The 23,612-nt window shown below is 39.0% G+C and overlaps 1 protein-coding gene across 1 annotated transcript; it reads right to left on the reverse strand.

Moving 5' to 3' along the window:
• Positions 1–7,768: 7,768 nt before the first annotated feature.
• Positions 7,769–22,514, reverse strand: Smp_087340 (hypothetical protein; the record flags this gene model as incomplete). Its single annotated transcript, XM_018797084.1, has 6 exons — positions 7,769–8,081; positions 15,408–15,677; positions 18,210–18,476; positions 19,582–19,716; positions 19,799–20,061; positions 22,118–22,514. The coding sequence occupies 6 exons, from the start codon at positions 22,512–22,514 to the stop codon at positions 7,854–7,856; spliced, it is 1,560 nt and encodes a 519-aa protein (XP_018652161.1). The 3' UTR covers positions 7,769–7,853.
• Between the last annotated feature and the right edge of the window lie 1,098 nt (positions 22,515–23,612).

The following is a 23,612-nucleotide window of genomic DNA, read 5'->3' on the forward strand; positions in this document are numbered from 1 at the left end:
AACGCGTTGTTTTAGGTTTATCTATCGTCGTTGACGAAGTATAAAGTTGTGTGTTGGTTGTCGTGTAGGGTACTACGAGTGTAGTAGCTGTGTCGTTTGCTTGTACCGAAGGAAAATCGACGTAGCTAGGGCTTCCTTCTAAGTACGCTGCTTTGAGTCGATCGATACTGATGCAATCGTTCGTACCGTTCTTATCGACTACATAGTACTTAGGTTCGCGTTGAAGAACTTTGAAGGGTCCTTCGTATGCTGATTCGAGGGGTCGTCGATGTGAGTCTCGACGAACGAAGACGTATGTACTATGTCGTAATTCGGGTTGAACGAAAACATCAGTTGATTGAGGTCGAGTGTGAGCAGGTTTAACTGAACGCATAGCGTTTGAAAGCCTACTCGTGTGAGAGTTTAGATCCATATTCAATGAAGAAGCTGAAGGATCCACGAATTCTCCTGGGAGTCGGAGTGTCGTTCCGTAAACGAGTTGAGATGCCGTGTATCCAATGTCAGCTTTCACTGCATTGCGGATACCTAGCAAGACGAGTGGAAGAGCGTCTGTCCACTGTGAAACGTTTGAAGCTGATAATGAAGCTTTTAGTTGTCGATGAAAACGTTCTACCAACCCGTTTGCTTGTGGGTGGTAGGCGGTCGTTCGGAAGCGCGTGATTCCTAATAGTGAGGTCAGACAACGGAAAAGTCCAGATTCGAACTGGCGTCCGCGGTCTGTAGTGATGGTTGAAGGGCAGCCGAAATTTGCTACCCATCGTTCGACGAAAGCACGGGCCACGGTTTCAGCAGTAATGTCCTTAATCGGTACTGCTTCTGGCCATCGCGTGAAACGGTCTACGCATGTTAGGAGATATGAATATCCGTTCGAGTCGGGTAAGGGTCCTACCAAATCTAGATGGACGTAGTCGAAACGAGCGTCAGGGGTTTTGAAAGAGCCTAAGGGACATTTGTTGTGTCTGATTACCTTAGATTTCTGACAGCTTACACAGGAGCGTGCCCACTCCCTCACGTCTTTATTCATGCCAGGCCAACAAAAGCGTTCGGCTATAAGTTTGACTGTTGCACGAGCACCTGGATGAGAAAGATTGTGCAACGTATTGAAGACGTTGCGGCGATAATGTTTTGGTACAATTGGACGATCCCTACCTGTAGATGTGTCACAGAGTAAGGTTTCCTTACCTGTTCCCATCTGCTTAATACTTAGTTTTAGAGTTGTCGAGGATAACTCATGCTGAAGATCAATGTCTTCTTTTTGAAGCTGAGCGAGTTTAAGAAGGTCGATTCCTTGGAAACTGTTCAAGGAGCTAATTCGAGACAAGGCGTCTGCGACTACATTGTTTGCTCCAGAAATATGTTGTACGTCTGAAGTAAACTGAGAAATGTAGTCGAGTTGTCGAGACTCTCGCGGTGAGTACTTGTCTGAGGACGAACTTAAAGAGAAGGTAAGAGGTTTGTGATCGGTAAAAAGCGTGAATTCTCTTCCTTCGATGGAATGTTGAAAATGCCGTACAGCACAATACATAGCTAGGAGTTCCCTACCGAACGTGCTGTACCTAGGTTCCGCGTCTAGCAACCGTCTCGAGAAAAATCCTACAGGTTGCCAAGAGTTGTTAACCCATTGTTGTAAGACTGCTCCGATTGCTGAGTCGGATGCGTCTACTGCGATACTAATGGGCGCTTGAGTGTCCTGATGAGCAAGCAGGGTTGCTTTAGCGATGTGTTCCTTAACTGTGGAGAATGCTTTACGGGCTGTGTCGTCTAAACTAATTGATTTCGCATTTCCACGGAGCTGATCGGTTAACGGTTTCATAAGGGATGCCAATTGGGTATGAACCGTCTATAGAAACTTACAAGTCCGTTAAAAGTTCGTAAGTGCTTGATCGTGGTCGGTTCTGGGTAATCCAGAATGGCCGCCACTTTGCTCCTAAGGGGTCGGATGCCTTGGGCATCAATAGTGTGTCCTAAGAAGTCTAAGGAGTAAGTTCCGATTTGGCATTTCTGAATGTTGACAGTAATGCCATGCCGTTGGAGTCGATCGAAAACAATGTCCAGATGCTTGAGATGCGATTCTCTGTCCGGACTTGCTATTAGACAGTCATCAACATACGCATGTACGAAGTTGAGACCTCGGTAGACATCGTCTATAAATCTTTGGAAGGTTTGAGCTGCATTTCTTAAACCAAAAGGCATTCACAAGAATTCGTAAAGACCGAAGGGAGTGATGATGGCTGTTTTAGGAATGTCGTCAGATGCCATCGGGATTTGGTTATAAGCTTTAACCAAGTCGATTTTCGAAAAGACAGTTGTACCTTTCAAGGTAGCTCTCAAATCGTGAATATGGGGCAGCGGGTAACGATCGGGAATGGTTTTTGCATTCAGACGCGGATAATCACCAGTTGGCCGCCAATCATTGCTGTCCTTTTTAGGGACCATGTGCAATGGGGATGCCCATGGACTATTCGATGGTCGAATTATCCCTAGGTCCATCATGTGGTCGAATTCGTTTTCAGCCAACCTAAGCTCCTCGGGAGCGAGTCTTCGGGCTTTCGAAAATACAGGTGGTCCTGTAGTCGAGATGTGATGTGTAACATTGCTGGTTACACAAGGCAATTTCGATTGCGATTGGCATATCCCGGGGTATTTGTCGAGTACTGCTTGGTACAAGGGGTCTATGGTGTGCTTAATCGTGACTGGGGATAACCTGCAACCAGAACAAGGAGTTACGCAAACGGATAACTTAGTGTTTCCGTCTATTAACCTTCGTGAGCGTGTGTCGATGAGTAGATTGTGGTGTTGTAACAGGTCTATACCAATGATTGGCATACAGACATCTGCAACAACGAAAATCCAGTGTATGGGTTTGCGTAAACCCACGTTAAGATAGACGTACCTTTCACCGTAAGTAGCGATCGGCTTTCCATTTGCCGCCTGTAAACTTAAAACAGACTCGCGAAGTCTGTCGTCGGGATTTGCTGGAAGAACGCTAACTTCTGCGCCAGTGTCGACGAGGTAGCGAACTTTCGTAGTCACATCCGTGACATATAAGAGGCGGCTGTGTTCGCCGGCTACGGTTGCCGTTAACGCGTGCCGGCTGGGAAGTTTCCCGAAATCTTATTCGTGTCAGTCGATTTTGAAGTCGGATAATTGCAAGGTTTCCTGCAATTTCTGGAAAACTTACCGTACTGGTTATGATACCAGCACCAGTCGGGATTGTCTGTCTCTCGTGTTCGAGAGCCAGATCGCTTACGTGAGGCGCTTCTACGCGGGGTTTTTGACCGACTACGGTCATTGCGAACTCCAAGATATCGTGTAAGCGTGTGACATAGTTCGGCCATGTCAGTCGAGGTCGATTGGGGTTTTTCTTTGATAGTAAAAACCTCGGCCTTAGAAAATTTGGTGATTTCCAAGATTCGATCGGCAGATGCAGCTAGTTCATCTATGGCATTGTTTTGAAATGAAACAAGCACTGCCTGCACCTGTTGAGGGAGTTTAGACAAGAAAAGTTGTCTAAATAGGCCATCATCGAAAGTTCGTTGGCCGATGACTTCTCTCATTCTAAGCAACATGTCCGTCGCAGAACCATGTTGTAAGTCGACATTGTTAAGGAGTTGGTCTAACCGTTGTCGATCAGTTACGTCTCCGCGTTTTAAAATCGATAGCTTAAGCGTTTCGTAAAGTTCGGGAACATCACTAGTAAACATACTAGGTGTTACGTACCTGTTAAACTCGCGCGGTAACGCCTTAACTACCGCGAGGAATCATGTGCGCGAGTCCGTGATTCCGTGCATGCAAAAATCAGCTTCTGCATAGCAGAACCAGGACTCGATATTGTCGAGCCAAAATGGCGTTAACTGAATCGAAATAGGGGGAATAGACTTAAACTTAAGAACCTTAGGTGAGTGTTCCGTCATAGTAATGTAGATAACGAAAAGTGTCTAATTAAAATATATCCGAGAAAAAAAAATTCGCGAAAAAAGGTATATCACAATATATAAAATTCAAATAAAGAATAACAATGAATAATAATATTCCAAAATGGAACAGACTCACAGTATATTGACTTGGTGTACCAGATCACGTCGGGTTCACCAATGAGGATACCACGGATGTTCTAGTTTTACAACTAGCTACCAGTAGCACCTTCTATATTCGATCGTTCCCAGTCAGATAGAAATCAGAAGTCAGACGAGAAGAGGCAGGAAAGATATATTTGATTCGTTACCAATATACCGAGGACCTTTTCTATGAGCTGGCTAATGAAACGTAGGAGCTGTGTCCCACGCCGAGTCGAAACGTGATCTGGTGCGGATACATGACCGAAAGCCTTCAGTCAAACAAGTCCACTTAAACAACATGGTCAGCATCCAATGTCGAACACTTAATGAGCTATTGATTTTGGGGAATTATTTACAGCTACACTCTCTTGCAATTAGTAAGTTTCTTAAGCATGAATGCTTCTCACGAAACCTATGTTGCCCGCGAATTTATAGGTTGTATGATTTTATTTGGCCCAAGTTATCTTCTCAAATAAAAAAGGCTACTGAAGATACCAGAGGTATTGTAGTCACAAGCGAGGAGGTTGGAAGATATATTATCAATGTATTGAGGAGTGACTGATACAAACTGACCAGTGACCGCGGAAGACGTTAAGCTTTCCCGTTCACATGTACAGGACCTATAGTCAGTATCTCAGTGGTGTAGTTATGACAAGTATTGTAAACAATACCCGTAGACTATATGTAACGAGAACATGTAGGAACATCAACGTTGATGATCTATGTCAAAATGATTGGGGGCCTACTAGAGTTAGACGAGAATGGTGACGAACCAACTAACGCTGAAGTCACACCTTGCGACCAGCCCTTACGTACATTGAACCATCGACGCATCAAAGGATAATGGATGCTATAGAGACAGTACAACACAAAGGACGTTATTACAAGAATATATTAGTTAAGGTACAACTACGGAAGTACAGAAGTGAAAGAATAACCACTGCCGCGTGGGCCAGTCCATGGCGTACGATTGATTTGTGCGCGTTGACTATCCTTGACCTTGGCAGGGATCAATGATCTGTTCGATATTCAGTGACCCTACAAACACATTGGAAATAGGACAGCATTGTAATTTAGTTGTTTCTTTTCCCTGTCTTGTATTTTAACCTTTATTCAGGTCTCTCTCAACAACACCTTATGTTCTTTAGACTTCCTTGCCTAGCCTTTTACTGTTTAACCTTGGTTCAAGAATGAACTTTGTGTCACCTAATTTTAGTGTTAATCTCCATATTTATAGTCAAAGATTAGCTGAAGATATGTGAATAGAGTAGGCGATACATACACATACTCTCATATAAAAATGGCCAGGGTTGATGAGGGAATAATTGATCAGATCAAAATGTGACTGAGGAACGAATAACCCATCTAGACTTGGCATAGAACTGGGCATTGTAGCTATTTTAGTCACTACAGTACATGTATTGTGAATCAGCCATTCAAGGCTTGATCACAAATGAATTTATGCACAACGGTTTTGATAACGCGACATTTGGTTTGGGAGGATATTAAGTTGCGATTAAAAGTATGTATAAACATTTTCCTGTGTGAAATAGAATAAGAACAAATAATACTATCATCCAAAAAACTCAAAGTAAATCAAAATTTAGTGTCCCCTCTAATATTAGGGTGTTAGAGATACTTATAATTGCGAATTATCGATCGTATAACTACTAAATTTTGGTTAGTCTAGTACAAACCACCTTTTCACTAACCACACTGAGGCCTGTGATAAAACAGACAACAGATTATGAGATTCAGAAGAACCTCATACGTGGAATTCAAACAAGTATGTTACGATCATACGCCACCAGAAACAAAATCTGAGAGACGCGTGAAGAGAATGAACAGTTGAAAGTGTGATACTTGTGAACAATCATGATGCATAAAAATAAGAAAATGTACAATTGTTACAACTTTATAGAAAAGTTTGGTAATATTCAACTATGCTGCTACAGATTGATTAATGCTGCTGGATGTAAAGAGATTGAATCATAAGTTGCTTCATATGTCTTTTAACACTTCCCGGGAGGAAATTGAAGTCCGATGATTAAGTCGTTGATAAACGCTTATACTTGTCTCCAGACTGACCTGTAACCGATTTTCTACATTTATATTAAGAAATTGAGTGATTAAAAAGTAAATGAGGATACAAAACCAATCCTTTACAACCATGATTATTTTTGTCATCACCATTAGGATTCGAGAATAAGGAATACACGATTTGGAAATTCACCAGGACTGGCCTTGCAGTACAGTTGACTGTTGAAAGAACTAAATATGTACATGAGCATTCAAAGGCTTATTTGCAAAGCCCATTGTGCTATTAAGCTGTTTAATTACCGGTAATTTAGATCACTGGCGTAAACAATCTTTGTCGAATGATTAGGGGCCTACCCAAGTTAGATGGGAACGGTGTAAACCGACCAACTAAATTCAAAGTCACACTTCACAGTCAGAACTTAACGTGGACTACTCCTTCGTCGCAGGTACTATGACTGCTTTGACGACCATACAACACAAAGGATATCATCACAGAAATATATTAGCAATAGTGGCCACAAGGAATAGAGTGTGACCACCACCTTATAGAACAGTCCATGACGTCCAACTAACTGATGCGTGTCGGTCCTTGAACTTGACGGGGATCGGCGAACTGTTTGACAGTTAATGACCCAACCGCCGGATGATCTGGTTAAGGCCCAGTGACAGTTCATTCGACCTACAATATATTCCGAACTACTAAGAGTTATAAACATTGGAATATACTGAGCGACATAACTGTTAGAGATAAAACATAAAAGCTAGGATACCACAAGGATAAAGTGTGGAATGACTAGTTGGTGGAAGACATTACATTGGATAAGTGGGAACGAATGTAAAGCTGAAGTCACTGGAATCTATTAAACATTTTCGATAGACCTGAATTCCCAAAATTGTTCTCAACTTTTTTTATCTAAAGCTAGTTTGGTTTGCTCAACGGTTTTTACTAAATACAACCCGCAGCTCCTAAGAGTTAGTGATTAAAACATGTAGAAGACAGATAAACATGACATAACGAGAAAGTTTTCAAGAAGCGTTTGTGGGACGAAATACAGATGGTATTACAAATGGATCACCGACAATAGCGTATTTTGAAACAAGTGAACTTACAGACATAAGTTTGCAATTTTCATTTAAATTCAAGGACTTGGAATTTTACTGAACTATGGACCAATTATATGGTAAAGTCAGATAATCCCAGTCATGTGGCCGTAACTTAAAGTAACTCTAGGTCTTGAGGATTTCTTAAGCTTCCTTCCATCCAGCATCAATGACAGATCGAACATCCCTTTCTGAACGAAACCTCACTCTTGACTATGCTATTGACTTTTATGATTACCGTGGATGGGAGAGTTGTGTTGTAGATCTTTTAGCCTGCAAATTTAACTCCGAAATGTTAAAAACCTACTGACTTTCTAAAAAACTAAACACGAAATACTTTTCCGCACTATTTAAAATCTACGCTTCATCATAGCTTAGTTATAGAACTTAATTTGGACGTATGTAACTATTTCAAAAGATACCATTTAAATCAAATTCCATTTTAATAACCGAAGAAAAGTCACATAAGTGTGTTTCATGCCAAAATAAAACACACAACATGACAAATCTCCATAAATACATAATAAATCTAAAAATGAATTGAAATAGTGTGATAGAACACTATTTTTGAAAAGTATATTTTTATTTACAAAAGTAAATATATACAAAACTCGAACTATAAAAATAAAAACAATCTGTACATGCGGATGAACATCATACAGAATCCCAAAAACTCTTATCAATAAAACCAATTCGATCTGGAATTGTATCGATACTTCCATACTTTTCAAGCAACGATATTAATTGCATTTCTGGTAGTGATTGGCGTAGTACAGGTGATTTATTGACAATCATACTGATGGTATTTAAAAGACGTTTTGCTTGTTTACCATAAAGATTTGCAAATACTGAGCCTCCAATTTCCAGTATACCGTGCAAAACCTTTAGAAATAAAAACACAATCAATTATACCAATTACAAAATGGATTAACAACTCAAATATACCGATATGATTGTACGGAAGATACTAAGATACTGATAGCGAATTTATCTAATATGATCAAGTTATCTACAGTATCAATAAATTTAAAAACAGTATCATAGGTAACAACATAATCCATAGGTTATCAAACAAAATGATCAAGCTAAGGAATATCCTCTTAATGACAACAGTAGGTTGAAGAATGCTGGTCGACGGCATATGCTCCATTGGGAGTAACAGGAGTAAGTCTTAATTCCTAAAGGTAACAGTAATTTATGTAAATCGACTTGTGTCAGACTGGTTAATTATGTTGATAACTTAAACCGAACGCAGTAAAGCTATATGTACATTAAAAGTGGATTTATTCCGTAAAGCTTTTCAATTGAATCCGTTACTTAAATCTATCCAACAGATAATCCCTTATCAGAGAATAAAGAAACAGAAAGTATCTAAACACTAGTAAAAATTCTTGACAAACTGCCTGGTTTTTAGAATGTAGTCCGAGAGTAATCAGAACAATAACTGAACACCAAATGAAAATTCAGACTTTAAATTGGAAACGTTATCAAGTTCGTGACATTGAGTAATAATAAAAATGAAAATAATAGGGCTGATCTAGATACCAATAAATTAAGGTTCATAATCAGTATTTCGTATGCATTTCTCAACAATTACAATTAATTGTTTCTCGATCTTCTTTCGACGATAGGACTTATGTGTGCATTAATTGGATAGAATTGTAACCAACGTGATTTTTAGAAGCTCATTCACTTAATGGAACCTTTTGAAGTTCGTATTTTAGAACATGTCCCACCTGAAAACTGCAATTTAAACAACCATATGCATTCATATAATGGTACAATCACATGTCACTCAGTAGTAGGCATGATGTTGACATCTCAGTCATTCGTAGCTAATGAGTTATAACCAATGTCATATTTTTTCGGAATCTGTTTTTTTTTCTTTCTAGTTGAGTTATGCTAATTTTGCTAACCTATTAAACTTATTTTCGTAATTGGAATTGCACAATCTTCCAGTATTTTCCACTTTTAGGCAAATTTTAACATATTTCATTACCATGTTTAAGTTAGACGTGGTCAAGCAGCTCTATCAAAGTTTTGGGTTTCATTTTCAAATATTTCTATATATCGATATAACTACTATAAATGACATAAATAACTTTGAATGCTCGAACTACACCGTATCGTACTCTTTTATCATTATTGTATAGTTTAAAGAGTAAAACATATTTTTATCAATGGGTTTTTGCTTCAGCTGAGTCCTCATTACCTATTTGTACATCTCAATGAGCAGAATAAATTGCAAGTTACCCTATGGGTGTATAATGATTGGAGTTCCTCCTACTCAAAACAGTTCGAAAAGTAAATTAACACAAGAAATAATTTATTGAAATTAAGTGAGGAAATGAATAGATTGATAATTTCAAACAGATGTGATAATGATACTAAGAAAGTACTTGCAATAGGTTTTGTGAAAAATTTATGGTGTGATAGTCAAATATAGTTCTGATTCAAATCTCCATAGATGGAACAAGCCCATGTCCTATTTCATTTATCAAAAATAAAAATTCAGAAACAATAAGGTACGGAATGATTTAATAGTATTCTGAAGAAATAGAAGACAGAAGGGTTCCACGATCAATAAATAAATTAACAAGGACAGTATTTAATAAAAGATACAGTTTAGTTTAGTTTAGAAATCAATTTTGTACAATCAAGGTGTGTCTAACATTTATGAAGCATATAGTAAAAACAGTTGGATTGGTACTATCTTTACATCCTTTACGTCCTTACGCAAAAGAAATCTGATCAGATATCTTACAGGTAAAGTAAAAACGATCTGCTCAAATGCAGCTATAAAAGAAGAGTGCGAATTTGTTATTAACCTGGTGATCGAAGCAGGCCATGAGCAAATATTTCTAAAGAAGTATATTTATACGGTGAATGAAAAATTTGATATATATACCGTTCAAGAGAAAAGTTTATTTCTAACACTACAACTCCACAGGAGTTTTGCTAGTACTGTCCTACACGACATACTTGTAAGAGCGATTAAAAGGACTTTCCACGCAATTAATTTTACTTTATCGGCTTCCAGTTGACCAGATGTCCATCCAAACAAATGACAAATTAACTATTTTTTTGATTTCCTGATATTCATTTACAAGCCCCCAAATGCCCTGGTACGGCCGAGAGTGGGGAGAGTCCGCTCTCCCTCTCGAAATGCTCTCACATGGCCACGCGAATATATAGCCTCTGCCAGGGAAGTCCTACTCACTGCCTTCTAGAGGCATTACTGTTGTTTACGAAATTGAGGGGAAGAAAAACGAATGTCCGGCGCTATAACCGGGTTGGTGGATATGAAGGATCCACCTAGGGGAGTTGGAAAATCCTGATTCCAAACCAATGGTGCACATGGGCTCCCGTATCCTGAAGGAACAAATGGCGAATGAACCAGTTATTGGTCACCGGATACCATTGGACTGCATCACCTTACGATGCTCCACTGCCTTGTGGGTTAGACCTCTAGGTCAAAGGCTCGGGGTGTGGCCCCCTAAGAAAACCACCTGCTTCGGTTTGGGCACCCGGGCAATATCACAGCACTCTCGCAAATAAATGAAATGGAACATTCAGCTGACAATTATATTCTCGTTCATACTAGAAACAAATCAATTTGCATTATTACTATTATTATTATTATTATTATTATTTACCATATCGCTAATTCACCCCCTTTTATCCCCAATTTGTGTAACCTTACTTTTCAACCTATGCAGCAGCTCGCTCTTGGTGGAAAATCTGTCCTATCTAAACGATCTCCAGTCACTGTCTGGTTGAAAGTTAATGCTTCCACCGATTATGAATACTGAAGCAGTCTTTCTGAAACCACGTACGCCGTTCAAGCTGGCTTCCTTCAACGTTCGCACACTAATGCAGATCAGACAACAGATAGGGCTGGCTATGTCTTTGGAAGGTCTTAATGTTGACGTTTGTTGTCTATCCGAGACCCGTATTCAAGACTCTAGTGAAGTACTACAAATTCGCTCTCCATCTGTCACCTCGAAAAGCTTGTTTCACGTGCGCTTATCCGGGGACCCTGTGGCATCTTCTACTGGTCTTGCTGGCGTTGGTGTTGCACTAAGCGCTAGAGCTGAGGCAGCACTAATCGATTGGATCCCCATTAACAGTCGGTTATGTGCTGTTAGATTAGAAAGTTCCATCAAAGTGAGAAGAAATCGGCGTGAGAAACGGTGTCTTTTCGTCATCTCCGCCTATGCCCCGACAGATTGCAGCCCGAATGCAATCAAGGATGAGTTTTACCACCAGTTAACAGTTCTTCTCCAGAAAGCGCGTCCGACAGATATTGTAGTACTAGCCGGAGACTTGAATGCACAGGTCGGGCGTCTAGGCACAGAAGAGAGTCGTTTAGGTGGCCGATGGGGACTTGTTGGTCTCAGGACAGATAACGGGGATTGTTTGCTGCAACTGTGCATAGACCACAACCTGTTTCTGGCCAGCACTAACTTCCGGCACAGTCATCGCCGGTGTGCCACCTGGCGTCCTCCGTCTGCATCCCAAGCCTGGACTCAGATTGATCACATCGCGATTAGCTACCGCTGGCGTGGTTGTGTACAAAACTGCCGCTCCTCTTGGAGTACCTATCTGGAGTCTGATCATGCCCTGGTCTGCGCCAATCTCACCTTACTTTTCAGTGGCCGAAGGATTGACCACCACCAACGGATCGATGTTAGTAAACTGGCTGCAACTTCTGTTGCAAGTAAGTATCGAGCGGAGCTAGCCTCTAGGCTAGCTACCATCCCACCGAAAAGTATAGATGAGCATTGGTTGCATCTTCACGACGCCATGAAAATGGCGAGTAAAGCCGCTTGCGGCTTCGCGAAACGTCCCGCTTACAAGCACTGGGTTTCTTCTGGCTCCTTACAACTGATGGAAGCCCGTCGGTCTACTCCGAGTGACCGTGAGTATGACCACAAGCGAAGGCTGTTACTTAATTAAATTGGGCAAAGCTTGCGTAAGGACCGAGAAGCCTGGTGGTCGGAGCGTGCTAATGAGATGGAAGCAGCAGCTGCATCTGGTAACTGCCGGAAGCTCTTCCAACTCATCCGAGCCACTGGCAGCAAGAAGTCTGGTGTGAGTGAAACAATCTACGAGGATGATGGGATGCCAACCACTAACATCTCTCGACGTCTTGGACGATGGGCGGAATTTTTCGAAGGGCAGTTCAACTGGCCTGCTGCTCCGGCAACATCAACTGGTTTGTCCTGCCCCCCATGGCCGGTGACGACTGATCCGCCAAACGAGGCGGAAGTCCGCAAGGAACTCCAACTCTTGAAACGTTACAAATCACCGGGCCCAGATGACTTACCTCCGGCTCTTTTTAAAGATGGTGGTGACTTTCTGACTAAGGAATCGACTGTGTTGTTTGGAAAGGTTTGGGAGCAAGAAAGTGTTCCAACATCATGGAATGAGTCGATAGTCGTCCCTATCTTTAAAAAGGGTTCACGTTGTTCCTGTAATAACTATCGGGGGATAAGTCTACTTTCGACTGCGTCCAAACTATTGGCTTCTATCATTCTTCGTAGGTTGTTTAAAACCCGAGAACGATTGACTCGCGAAGAGCAGGCTGGTTTTCGTTCTGGTCGAGGATGCATTGATCACATCTTCACCCTCCGCCAAATGTTAGAACACCGTCATACTTATCGCAGGCCAACAATCGTAGTGTTTCTTGATATCAGGGCTGCCTTCGATTCGTTGGACAGGACTGTTCTCTGGGATTGTCTATTGAAGAAGGGTGTGCCTGAGAAGTTCATTAACATCTTAAAGGCCCTGTATACGAACACCTCAGGCAGAGTGAGGGCATACAACCACCTTTCTCCCTTGTTCCATTCAAGCAGTGGGGTTAGGCAGGGTTGCCCAATCTCACCATTCCTCTTCAACTTTGCCATCGACGACATCCTGGAAACAGCTCTGATGAATGTAAGTAATGGCGGTGTGGATCTGCTGCCTGGAGAACGACTTTTCGACCTTGAGTATGCGGATGATATTGTCTTACTGTGCGATAATGCCCAAGGCATGCAATCCGCACTTAATCAGTTGGCAATCAGTGTCCGCAGGTACGACATGTGCATTGCACCCTCCAAGTGCAAGGTACTCCTACAAGACTGGCAGGATTCTCATCCTGTACTCACCTTAGATGGTGAGCAGATTGAAGTAGTTGAGAAGTTCGTGTATCTAGGTAGCTACATAAGTGCTGGTGGTGGCGTGAGTGATGAGATTGATGCACGTATAATGAAAGCCAGAGCGGCTTATGCCAATCTGGGCCATCTTTGGCGCCTTCGTGATGTTAGTCTGGCTGTAAAAGGTCGGATCTACAACGCGTCGGTGAGAGCAGTTTTGCTCTATGCTTGTGAAACCTGGCCTCTCCGAGTTGAGGATGTTAGACGTCTCTCTGTGTTCGATCATCGTTGTCTCCGAAGGATTGCTAACATTCAGTGGCAACACCATGTTAGTAATGCAGAGGTTCGGCATCGTGTGTCCGGGCGCAGAGACGATAATCCAATTGGTGTCACCATCTTGAAACACCGACTTCGGTGGCTTGGACATGTTTTACGAATGTCGTCCAAGAGAATTCCACGTCGTGCATTATTTGTCGACTCTGGGACTGGTTGGAAAAAGTGGAGAGGAGGTCAGTGTATGACATGGTGTCGTGGCATGAAAGAAAGCTGCAAAGGGCTAGCTTCTGTCGGTCCTTCACGACTCCCTGGCTGGGGTCCGAGAGATGGTGCAACACAGTGGCTAGAGACGTTATCAGATATGGCTCAGAATAGAAGCCAGTGGCGATCCTGCTGCAACCTTCTTTTACTTTCTACATAAAGTGGTTCTAACTTTCTTAACTGAAAGAGTCTTCTGGTTGTACATTTCAGTTCCCCCCATCATTACTCTTCTCCTTTTCTTTTTTTCCTTCTTTTATATATACGCATCTTCTTCCTTCTCCTCCCATTCTCATTATTTTGTGTGGCGCATATGTATCCGGTGCCCTTTGTACCAATATATATGTGATTAAATAAATAAATAAATAAATAAATAAATTCATTTACAAAGCTAACTGGTCTTGTGGAGAGACCTATAATTAAAGTATCATCAGACAACTTAACCAATGAATGAGTAGATGGTTTAGAAAGGGTCAGACGAAGAGAACATGTAGCTTTATTTTATCAAACCTGGTCGATAATGATCATGTGATAGACAATTAAATAATTTCGAGTGATTCACGATATACCTTCATTGTTTCTCACCGAGATTTGATCTCGTCTCCTATATCCATCCCTTCCTTGAAAGAGTAAAACCTACTAAACAATTTTATTAATTTTTCAGACCCTTTGTTTTTCTTCACTTTTTTAGTATATATTCACTCTGATTATTTGTACACTTTTTATTACGTAATTTTAATAATTGTTGGTTTAGTATTTATTTCTCCAAATCCATACTTATATCCTATTTCTATATTTGTAATTATTACTGCTGGTACAACTGTAATCCTATTATCAACTCGTACTTCTTACTTATGATTAGTTGTGTAATCTATCATTAGCTTAACAATCGCCTTGGTTGGTTTAACAGTTTTAACATACACATATAAATATTACTGTAAATTGAAGTAAACCCTAATCAAGATCTAATTGAAAATAATATTCTTCACATGTATGTATTATTCTAATTTACCCAATAAAGATCCTCAATATTTCAAATATTTATCGTGAGAGATCAAAGAGAACTTATTTATATGCAGATTAATTCAATTCATTCATTTATTGTTAACTACAGAATTTTGACCAAACTGAGTAACTGTTACTTAAACTTAAGATCACAATGAATTAATCAATACAATGAAATGCATTGACGATCAAGTAAACTAAATTAGGACTGAATTAATTAATATTCATGAGAATAAATGGGAATTCAAAGAAAGAATTCATTTCATATGAGTTCTGAAATTGATATCTTCCTATATGTTGGTATTTCGGGATTCGGTATCCGGAGTATAGCTGGATGATATAAGGTCCTTAATTAGAAAACTCCATGCTCAAAAGCCTTAAGATGAAAAGCAGATACATCGGAACTACTAAAATTAACTATAAGACATAATAGCATAAGGCCTAGTTTATCACTTTATATTACCACGTGAACTGTAGCTTAAAGGATTCTATAATAACTCGAAGAAATCTCAAAAACACAGAAACTCACTTCAGCAGTTGCACAAGGAATAAATTCTTGATTTACTATCCCTGCTATTACTCGCCAAAGGAGTGAAGGATTAAGAAGTTTGTGTCGAGAAACCCCAAGATGTGGAGGTGGGTGTGCCAATAAAAGTGCAGTAAACAATCGAGCTACCCCACGCCAATTAGAGAGAATATCAGTGGTTGAAAACATCTCTTCGATTAAGTTAAGTCCACTTGGATCAGAAAATAATCCCAATGCCGGACAAGCAAGGAATATTCGACCGAAGAATTCAAACTAACGAAAGAAAAAGCCAAATAAGTCACAAATATGTTACGTAAAGTAACACAAAAAACTACACGAACTAATAATGAATATATTTTTTTATATCCAAATGAGCATAAAAATTGTATTTCTAACATTTCGTGACTTAATGTAAACTACTTCTCTAAAATAAATAGCCGAAATAAATCAACACAGATTGAAATAGTACAAAGGAACTTATGTTAATTTACATCAATTGCTTATTTACTCTGAAGAAGTGGCTTAAACTAAGTCGCTAAACGCCAAAAATACGATTCTTCTACTCATTGGGATATAACAAAAAATACATTTATCATTAACTTTCTACCCAATGCTCAGTTTATTTGAAACTACCAAGTCCAACTTTGGTATTGACACCTATAAACTACATGAATTATTTCAAAAATTTCGATGAAAGGAAACAAACTCCGTTTATCTTTGTTCCACAAAAAGGCGAAAAGATGAGTACAATTTAAATCATTTAATCAATGATTCGCAACACACAGTAGGTTCCGAATGTCTAAGGTTTAATAATTTATGTTCGGGGAAACGAATACTATATATACAATACTGATGGAAACAAAGATTTTTATGTTGACGAGAATCTACAGCAAATACATTTGAAGGGTTCAAGTGAACTTTACGTAATGGGTGTAGAATGAAATCCCTCTGATACATTAGTTCAAAGTCGATCAAATATAGATTGAGTCAAACATTTTTATTAGATTAAAGAAAAATTAGAATGCGAAACTAGGAATACTACAGATTCATGCATAATTTGTACTGATATGAGCTCTATATTCTGGAATTGTTATTATAGACAGAAAGTCAATTTTAAAATAAGTATATTGATTTATGGTTTTTGTCTAGTCAACTTTCAACACATTTTTCTTTGTATTGATCAGCTCACTGTGATTCTGCATTTAAGTGACAATTGCCCGGTTAGATAAATTCTGTTATCGATATATGGTGGAATTAAGCTAAATATAAATTTTTCCTTCCTAGGTCTCTATCACGAAAACGTTTAGACAAATTTGAACTTTACTCTCCAGTTAGCGAGTAGGAAAGAAAAGGATGAGAACAGCCCTATTCATTGTCATTGAAGTCATAGTGAGCCATCATATTAACAGCCCCCAAATGCCCTGGTACGGCCGAGAGTGGGGAGAGTCCGCTCTCCCTCTCGAAATGCTCTCGCATGGCCACGCGAATATATAGCCTCTGCCAGGGAAGTCCTACTCACTGCCTTCTAGAGGCATTACTGTTGTTTACGAAATTGAGGGGAAGAAAAACGAATGTCCGGCGCTATAACCGGGTTGGTGGATATGAAGGATCCACCTAGGGGAGTTGGAAAACCCTGATTCCAAACCAATGGTGCACATGGGCTCCAGTATCCTGAAGGAACAAATGGCGTATGAACCAATCGTTGGTCACCGGCTACCATGGGACTGCATCACCTTACGATGCTCCACTGCCTTGTGGATCAGATCTTTAGGTCAAAGGCTCCGGGTGTGGCCCCCTAAGAAAACCACCTGCTTCAGTTCGGGCACCTAGGCAGTATCACAGCCCTCACACAAATCAAATGAGATTTGTGAGGCGCATGTGTATCTGGTGCTTCCTTGTACCAATATTTATGTGCTTAAATAAAATAAATAAAATAAAATCATATTAACAAACTATGGAATTTCACTGAAATTCGATAACCTTAAAAGACGAACTACTAACAACTTTCACAGCATGCTAACAACAGATGTAAATTAAACTGAAAATCAATCGTCAAACAAGAAACAAAATCATCTTTTTGGGTTAAATTAAAAATGTGTCATAAGCTTAAATCAGAAACAATATTGCATAAGCTATTTTAACTTAAACAAACTAGTATTAAAATTTAATAGAACTGTAATTGATATAAACTGATAAATTTGTTTTATTTTCTCTGACAAAGTTATTGTTTATATTCAGTTTTCTACTTACACAAATAGATTACCATCGTTAACTTACCATTTAAGAATTTCATAGAATCAAGAATCAATGACAGAATAACAGTTAGGCTTATTGGATTTCCATAAGCCAACAACAAAATGGCTGCCAGAAAAGTATGATTATCATAAATCAAAATGGAATCACTACCCCCATGGAGGGGGATAAGTGTAACTTTAATTTAAATATTAGTGTACATAGGTATAGAGAGCGAGAAGATACTACTTAACTACGGGCCAATTAATGCCGTTAAATATATATCATTATGATTCAACTTGATAGCAGATGAGCAAATCATAGAGCATAGAAGTGCTTAATTGGAATAAATCTTATACCGGTATGCGTTCAGAGCTTCAAGAGAAGCTTATATCAGGAAGAAACAACTCTTATGTGTGTTTATTTTTAGATTGTCCCTAAGATAATATCGACTCGTAGTGGAAGTCTAAAAACCAATTAAAGATTCAAAAAAGTTACAGGATAATTTTTTATAATATTCAGCTTAAAAATTAGATAAATTAATACACTTTGAACAAAATAAAGAAAAATTACCAGCTTGTCGGGAAACAGTGCGAAAATCCCAGAAAGCAGAGAAGCATAGACTAACGTTATGTCAATGTTATACGCGAATTGCTTTTCTGCTTGAGAAATGGAGGAAGAATAGAGACATTGCCATGCAAAACTGTCGACTAACTGGTTGGTATTTCGTGATTTGCCAAGTTTTGTTTGCTCTGAACAATCAGTGATAGTGGTACGTCTAAAAATATTTAATAGACATTCTAATCTACCAATACAATGAGGTGGGTCATGTGAACTGATCTGAAAAAGATAGAAAGTAATCACGACTGAACATACCCTGAATTTGTCATTACTTTAAAACTGAATAACTGATTTATTATGACCTAAGGCAATTGATAGATTTTAATAGTTGAATTCATGAGTCGACATAACGTAGGCCACTATTGAAAATCTGAAAGAAATGGACAGCCGTCTTGTTTTAGCATGGGACTCCTCAGTAGTGTGCATACACGATCCCGCACACAGGACCTTCGATTTCGTGCGCGAACGCACTGCTGAAAAGTCCCATACTAAGACGAAACGGCCGTCCAGTGCTCCCAGGTTTTCAACAGTGGTCTAAATTGGACCGACTCATGAATCCGACTATTAAAAGTACTAAAATATTCACAAACCCTCATTCGAATTGATAGATTGTTGGTGACGCTAAATTCTCAGATACAACCAATGAGGAAAGAAATCAATCTTGAGATTCGCATATCGACTTAAAGTAATCTTCGTTTGATCAACTTCCAACGCATTTTAATTGCATTAAATTATTTAGCGAATCTATTTTATTTATATAGACGCGCGCCGAGAAAAGTTACAACACGAAGTCACATAGATCTCATCAATACTAATAATGATAGTAAATGTCCATTTTCTAAATTCAAAGTATTTATTCCCAAAGGAAAACAAACCAAAAGATAGCTGTGCAAAGCCACAACGAGATAAATATATACTTGATATGGTATCAACAAAACAAAAAAACTCCTTTGGCTTGGATTCATTAATGTTCGGGAGGTGAAACTAAGTACGGCCTTATATAACGTAATCTATTGCCAAAACAGGTACATGAAATGGTTAACAAACGGGGTAAATATAAGACTCCATAATGAAAATAAGGAAGATGAATAACAGACTAGAATAGCTCTGTATTTATTACGAAAGCGGGAAAAGTGACTGCATCATTACTATGGTAGATCTGAGACGTAAATGGAAGCTTCTTACAAATTTACGACACAATATAACTGGAAACTAGTGGACCGACGATTCTCTCATTGACCTTGTGAAACAGTGGACGGGTTAGCTTCAGTTACAAGAAATAGTGGATAAGCAAATAAGCATTTGTTCACAACAGTTAACTTACTTGACTGCATGCACAAGTAATATCCTGTTTTATTTTTAAGGCATCCATTTTGAATTTTGAATCCCATAATGACGGATAAAGTATATTTGTGTAATTTTCAAGTAGTGCACGGGCCTTTCCAAACGTTGGAAACACCTTTGGAAAGAAATAAAGTAGGTATTATAATTCACATAAATTGACCTAATTACTGATTTTTCACAGTAGAAGTTAAACTTACAGAATCATTCTCAGACAATGACGCATCTGACGTAACACTTATTGTCGACTGAAGTTGCTTTGTTTTTGGAAGACCTGTGGAAGTAACAGTTTTGCAAGCTAGAAGACATTCTTTAGCTTGAAGTTCTAATTTTTTCATGATTAATTCCATTTGATAATCCATTGCTCCATCACAATCATCGAAAATAGGAGATGGTGAAGTCATCAAAGTCAAAGCGCGAGTCTCGATTTCTTCAATTTCATTTATCAAGCTATCCGATGGATCTACAAAATTAGGGAAGTTGATAATTATCCATAAGCACGATATAGAAGATCGTCTGAATATAGCAAACGGATAATTATGTACTTGATTCCATAAAGGATTCCGAGATACATCATATGTAAATGTTAAAAATATTAGACAAACAGCCATGGAGAACTAATTGGAGTATAATTTCAACTTACAAATAAATGGCAGAAAAACAAAACCCGAAAATACAGATATTTTAGCCACTTTACCAAAGCTCTGTGTACACAGCTTCAGTATGCGAGTATTATTTATCAAGGTTGGTAATATTATCCAACTATTGTACGAGAAATTTACCACAACTCAAATAATGAACAAATACATACCGCTCGCAGCAATAGACAACCTATACGAAAAGGAAATACTACAACAGGTGAAAGGGGTCCAAGACCTGGGAGGAATGTTGATTGATCTATGGTACGGCAGTTTATAACACAACAGCCATAAAAAAGAAAAAGCAATGATACCGATGGTTGATAGAACTGTAAATGGAGTAAACAGATGGAAAAAGGTACTGCAAAACGCTGGTAGCAGTGGAGATTATCGCGTAATAGAGGTAGTTTACGTTTTAACTTACGATAGATGTAAGTGACTATCGATTGCACTCACTAATCTATCACAAGTGAAAGCATGTAGCAAATAAATTTTACGATGAGCGCAATGTTTACGCCGACTAAATAACCTGAATGTTTCGGATAAATATTGATGCAGCCGTTCACTTAAAAGTAGACTAGTCATGGATTTTGAAACAGTATTATAGAGACAGATAAATGAAGATTGAAAATCCTGGCGCAACATCAGGAAAACTATCTAATTCCTTTAGTAATGTCCTATAAACAATGTTGATGAAACGCAATTAAAACAAGCGTTCATACGTCATGAGCTGACTTAGCAATAGATTGAACACCCGTCATAGTGTTTGATTCACGACAAAGACAGGAGTACTAATAATAACGATAAAAACTAGGAGGTGGTTGGAGACGAAAATTATTGGGCTACTTTCAAATTCCTTGCATTTGATCTTCATACGTTACTAACATCTTGCTCTGAAACGAAACTAATCAATACGACTCGTCACTGCTGTCATTAAGAGCTTCCCATATGGTAAAACCACTTCCGGGATCCGAACATTTTACGTAAATTTTGAAATAAACAAAGATTAACTAAATCGAATTTAATTATGTTAGTAAGGCTGAAACACCTACTACGAATTTCCAGTTACTAACTGAAGGAGAATGTTGGACAGACTGAACTGACCGTGTAAGCTCATAGCACACAAAATGTTCGCAACAGCAAAAAATAGAAAACAAGCAATAAAAAGATAAACGGAAAACTAACCGCTGGCGTCGCATATTAGATGTCATTAGGTGTATGCAAGAATGTTACATTTAAAGGTGGAAATACACAGATGATTAGAAGCCTCAGGCGACATTAGAGATTTACTTTGGTTCTGAATTTTTCCTTTTAATATCGTTCTTGACACAAAGCATATTGGCAGTTCCGATTACGTCCCACAGGACTTTCGTGTTTTTTAGCTGCCACTGTCGACTTTCCCATGCCCTATCGTCTGTATTGTATGTTTACGGGTATATTATGATGCGTAAGAATATTAGTATTCTTTATGCGTCTCACGTGATGTACGCCAGACATGTTATAATCCACACAGTACAAAAGATCCATTTACATAGTACATCAAATATAACGATCACTAAGTGTAATAGCAAGTGATTTACATGAGCGACATTTTAACAAGCATAGAGGGGATGAGTTCATATCACAATCAATATGTAAAACTCGATCTCAGTTTGAAAACGGAAACAATTATGCCTCAGGTTTATAATAGGCTCAATATATCTTTCCATATATCTCAAGTGCCAATCAAAATACATTCCTCGTAAACATCCCGATTTTATACCGAATATCCCTTTTTTGTCTACATGACAGGAACACTTGGCATTGCAACTAGAATTCCTAAAGATTCTTAGATATGTCCTAAGTAGACGGTAAAAACCAAAAAAACTTAGTATGACATACATAAGGAGGATCCTAAATTTTGACGCCGCATGTTCATTACTTCAACTCGAACATTGATGATGTTATTGATGATATCATTGAGTAAATCCTGATTAGTTTGTCTCCGAGAAAACCCATAGTAACCCATACATGCTGTCGAAGGATATATTTCTGCTGGAGCATAAGTCGTCTCGGTTTGACACGTATTTATAGAGGCTTCTTCATTTTCTTCAGAATTTACATTAAGGGAAAGCGAATTAAAACTCTCCTCCAACAGATCTGTAACTCTTGCAATCGAACGTTGAGATCTAACGAACTTTTGTTCATAAACTCTAACTGCATTATTATGCTTCACGACTGCAGAGACCCACGCATCCCTAACACCACACAGATAGCCCGTCTCGAAATCTGCACTCATCTGTTAAGGCAACAAATGAATCTCCGCGCTTCCTAACGAATTGTCCAACATATCGGTAATTAATTATTCTGCTGATTGATGTTATGGAAACATGAACGTTTGAAAACCATTTGTGGTATAGAAGACATTTAAACCAATTCCTCGTTTATTATGTTCTAATATTTTTCTAGTGTGTATAAAAAACCGTTTAACTTGAGCATCATTTTAGTTTCCCAAATTTAACTAACCTGTAGCGATTTTTAGATTATCCTGAATTAGATGATGAAGAAAAAAGAGGAATTTCACATCCAAAATCATACCTTAGTATTCTATGCATCAAAATAAGATCACCTCTTAATCTGTGAAAGTGTGAAACAGTCGAAATTTTCAAGGCCCATTTTGCATAACAAGTCTCACAGTTACGAGACTGGAAGAGCAGCCGAGTTATGTGCTATGTTCCGATGATCCGAGTCACTTTTCCAGAGCTTTCCAGTTTGGACAAAACTGTAGGGCTAGTGAAATGTCACGTGGCCCTAAACAAATCATCCGGCAGTTAGGTCACTAAATGTCGAACAGTTCGCCGATCCTTGTCAAGTTCAAGGATGACCGACACGCATCAGTTAGTTGGACGTCATGGACTGTTCTATAAGGTGGTGGTCACTCCATTCCTTGTGTCCACTCTTACTAATATATTTCTGTGATGATGTCCTTTGTGTTGTATGGTCGTCAAAGCAGCCATAGTACCTGGATACAACGAAAGAGTAATCCACGTTAGGTTCTGACTATGAGGTGTGACTTTGAGGTTAGCTGGTCTGTTTACACCGTTTCCGTCTAACTTGGGTAGGCCCCAAATCATTCGACGAAGATCATCTACGTCAGTGACTTACGAAACCACGGCTATATACACTGTAGTGAACATGTTTGTATCCAGCTTAACAAATATTCGTCACAACAACCATGAGGTTCTCAGCTCTTTAACTGCGACCGTATGGCATAGACCCATGATCTCAACGCCGTGACTTACTGTTAACCCTAGACTTTCGTGAGACAAGACTAAAGGAGTGGACATTTAACTTCTGTAGTAGTTATGTGTATCTGCATGCTCGATATGCTCGATAA

The sequence above is a fragment of the Schistosoma mansoni genome, chromosome 4 (assembly GCF_000237925.1).
Source record: "Schistosoma mansoni strain Puerto Rico chromosome 4, complete genome".
NCBI classification, from domain to species: domain Eukaryota; kingdom Metazoa; phylum Platyhelminthes; class Trematoda; order Strigeidida; family Schistosomatidae; genus Schistosoma; species Schistosoma mansoni.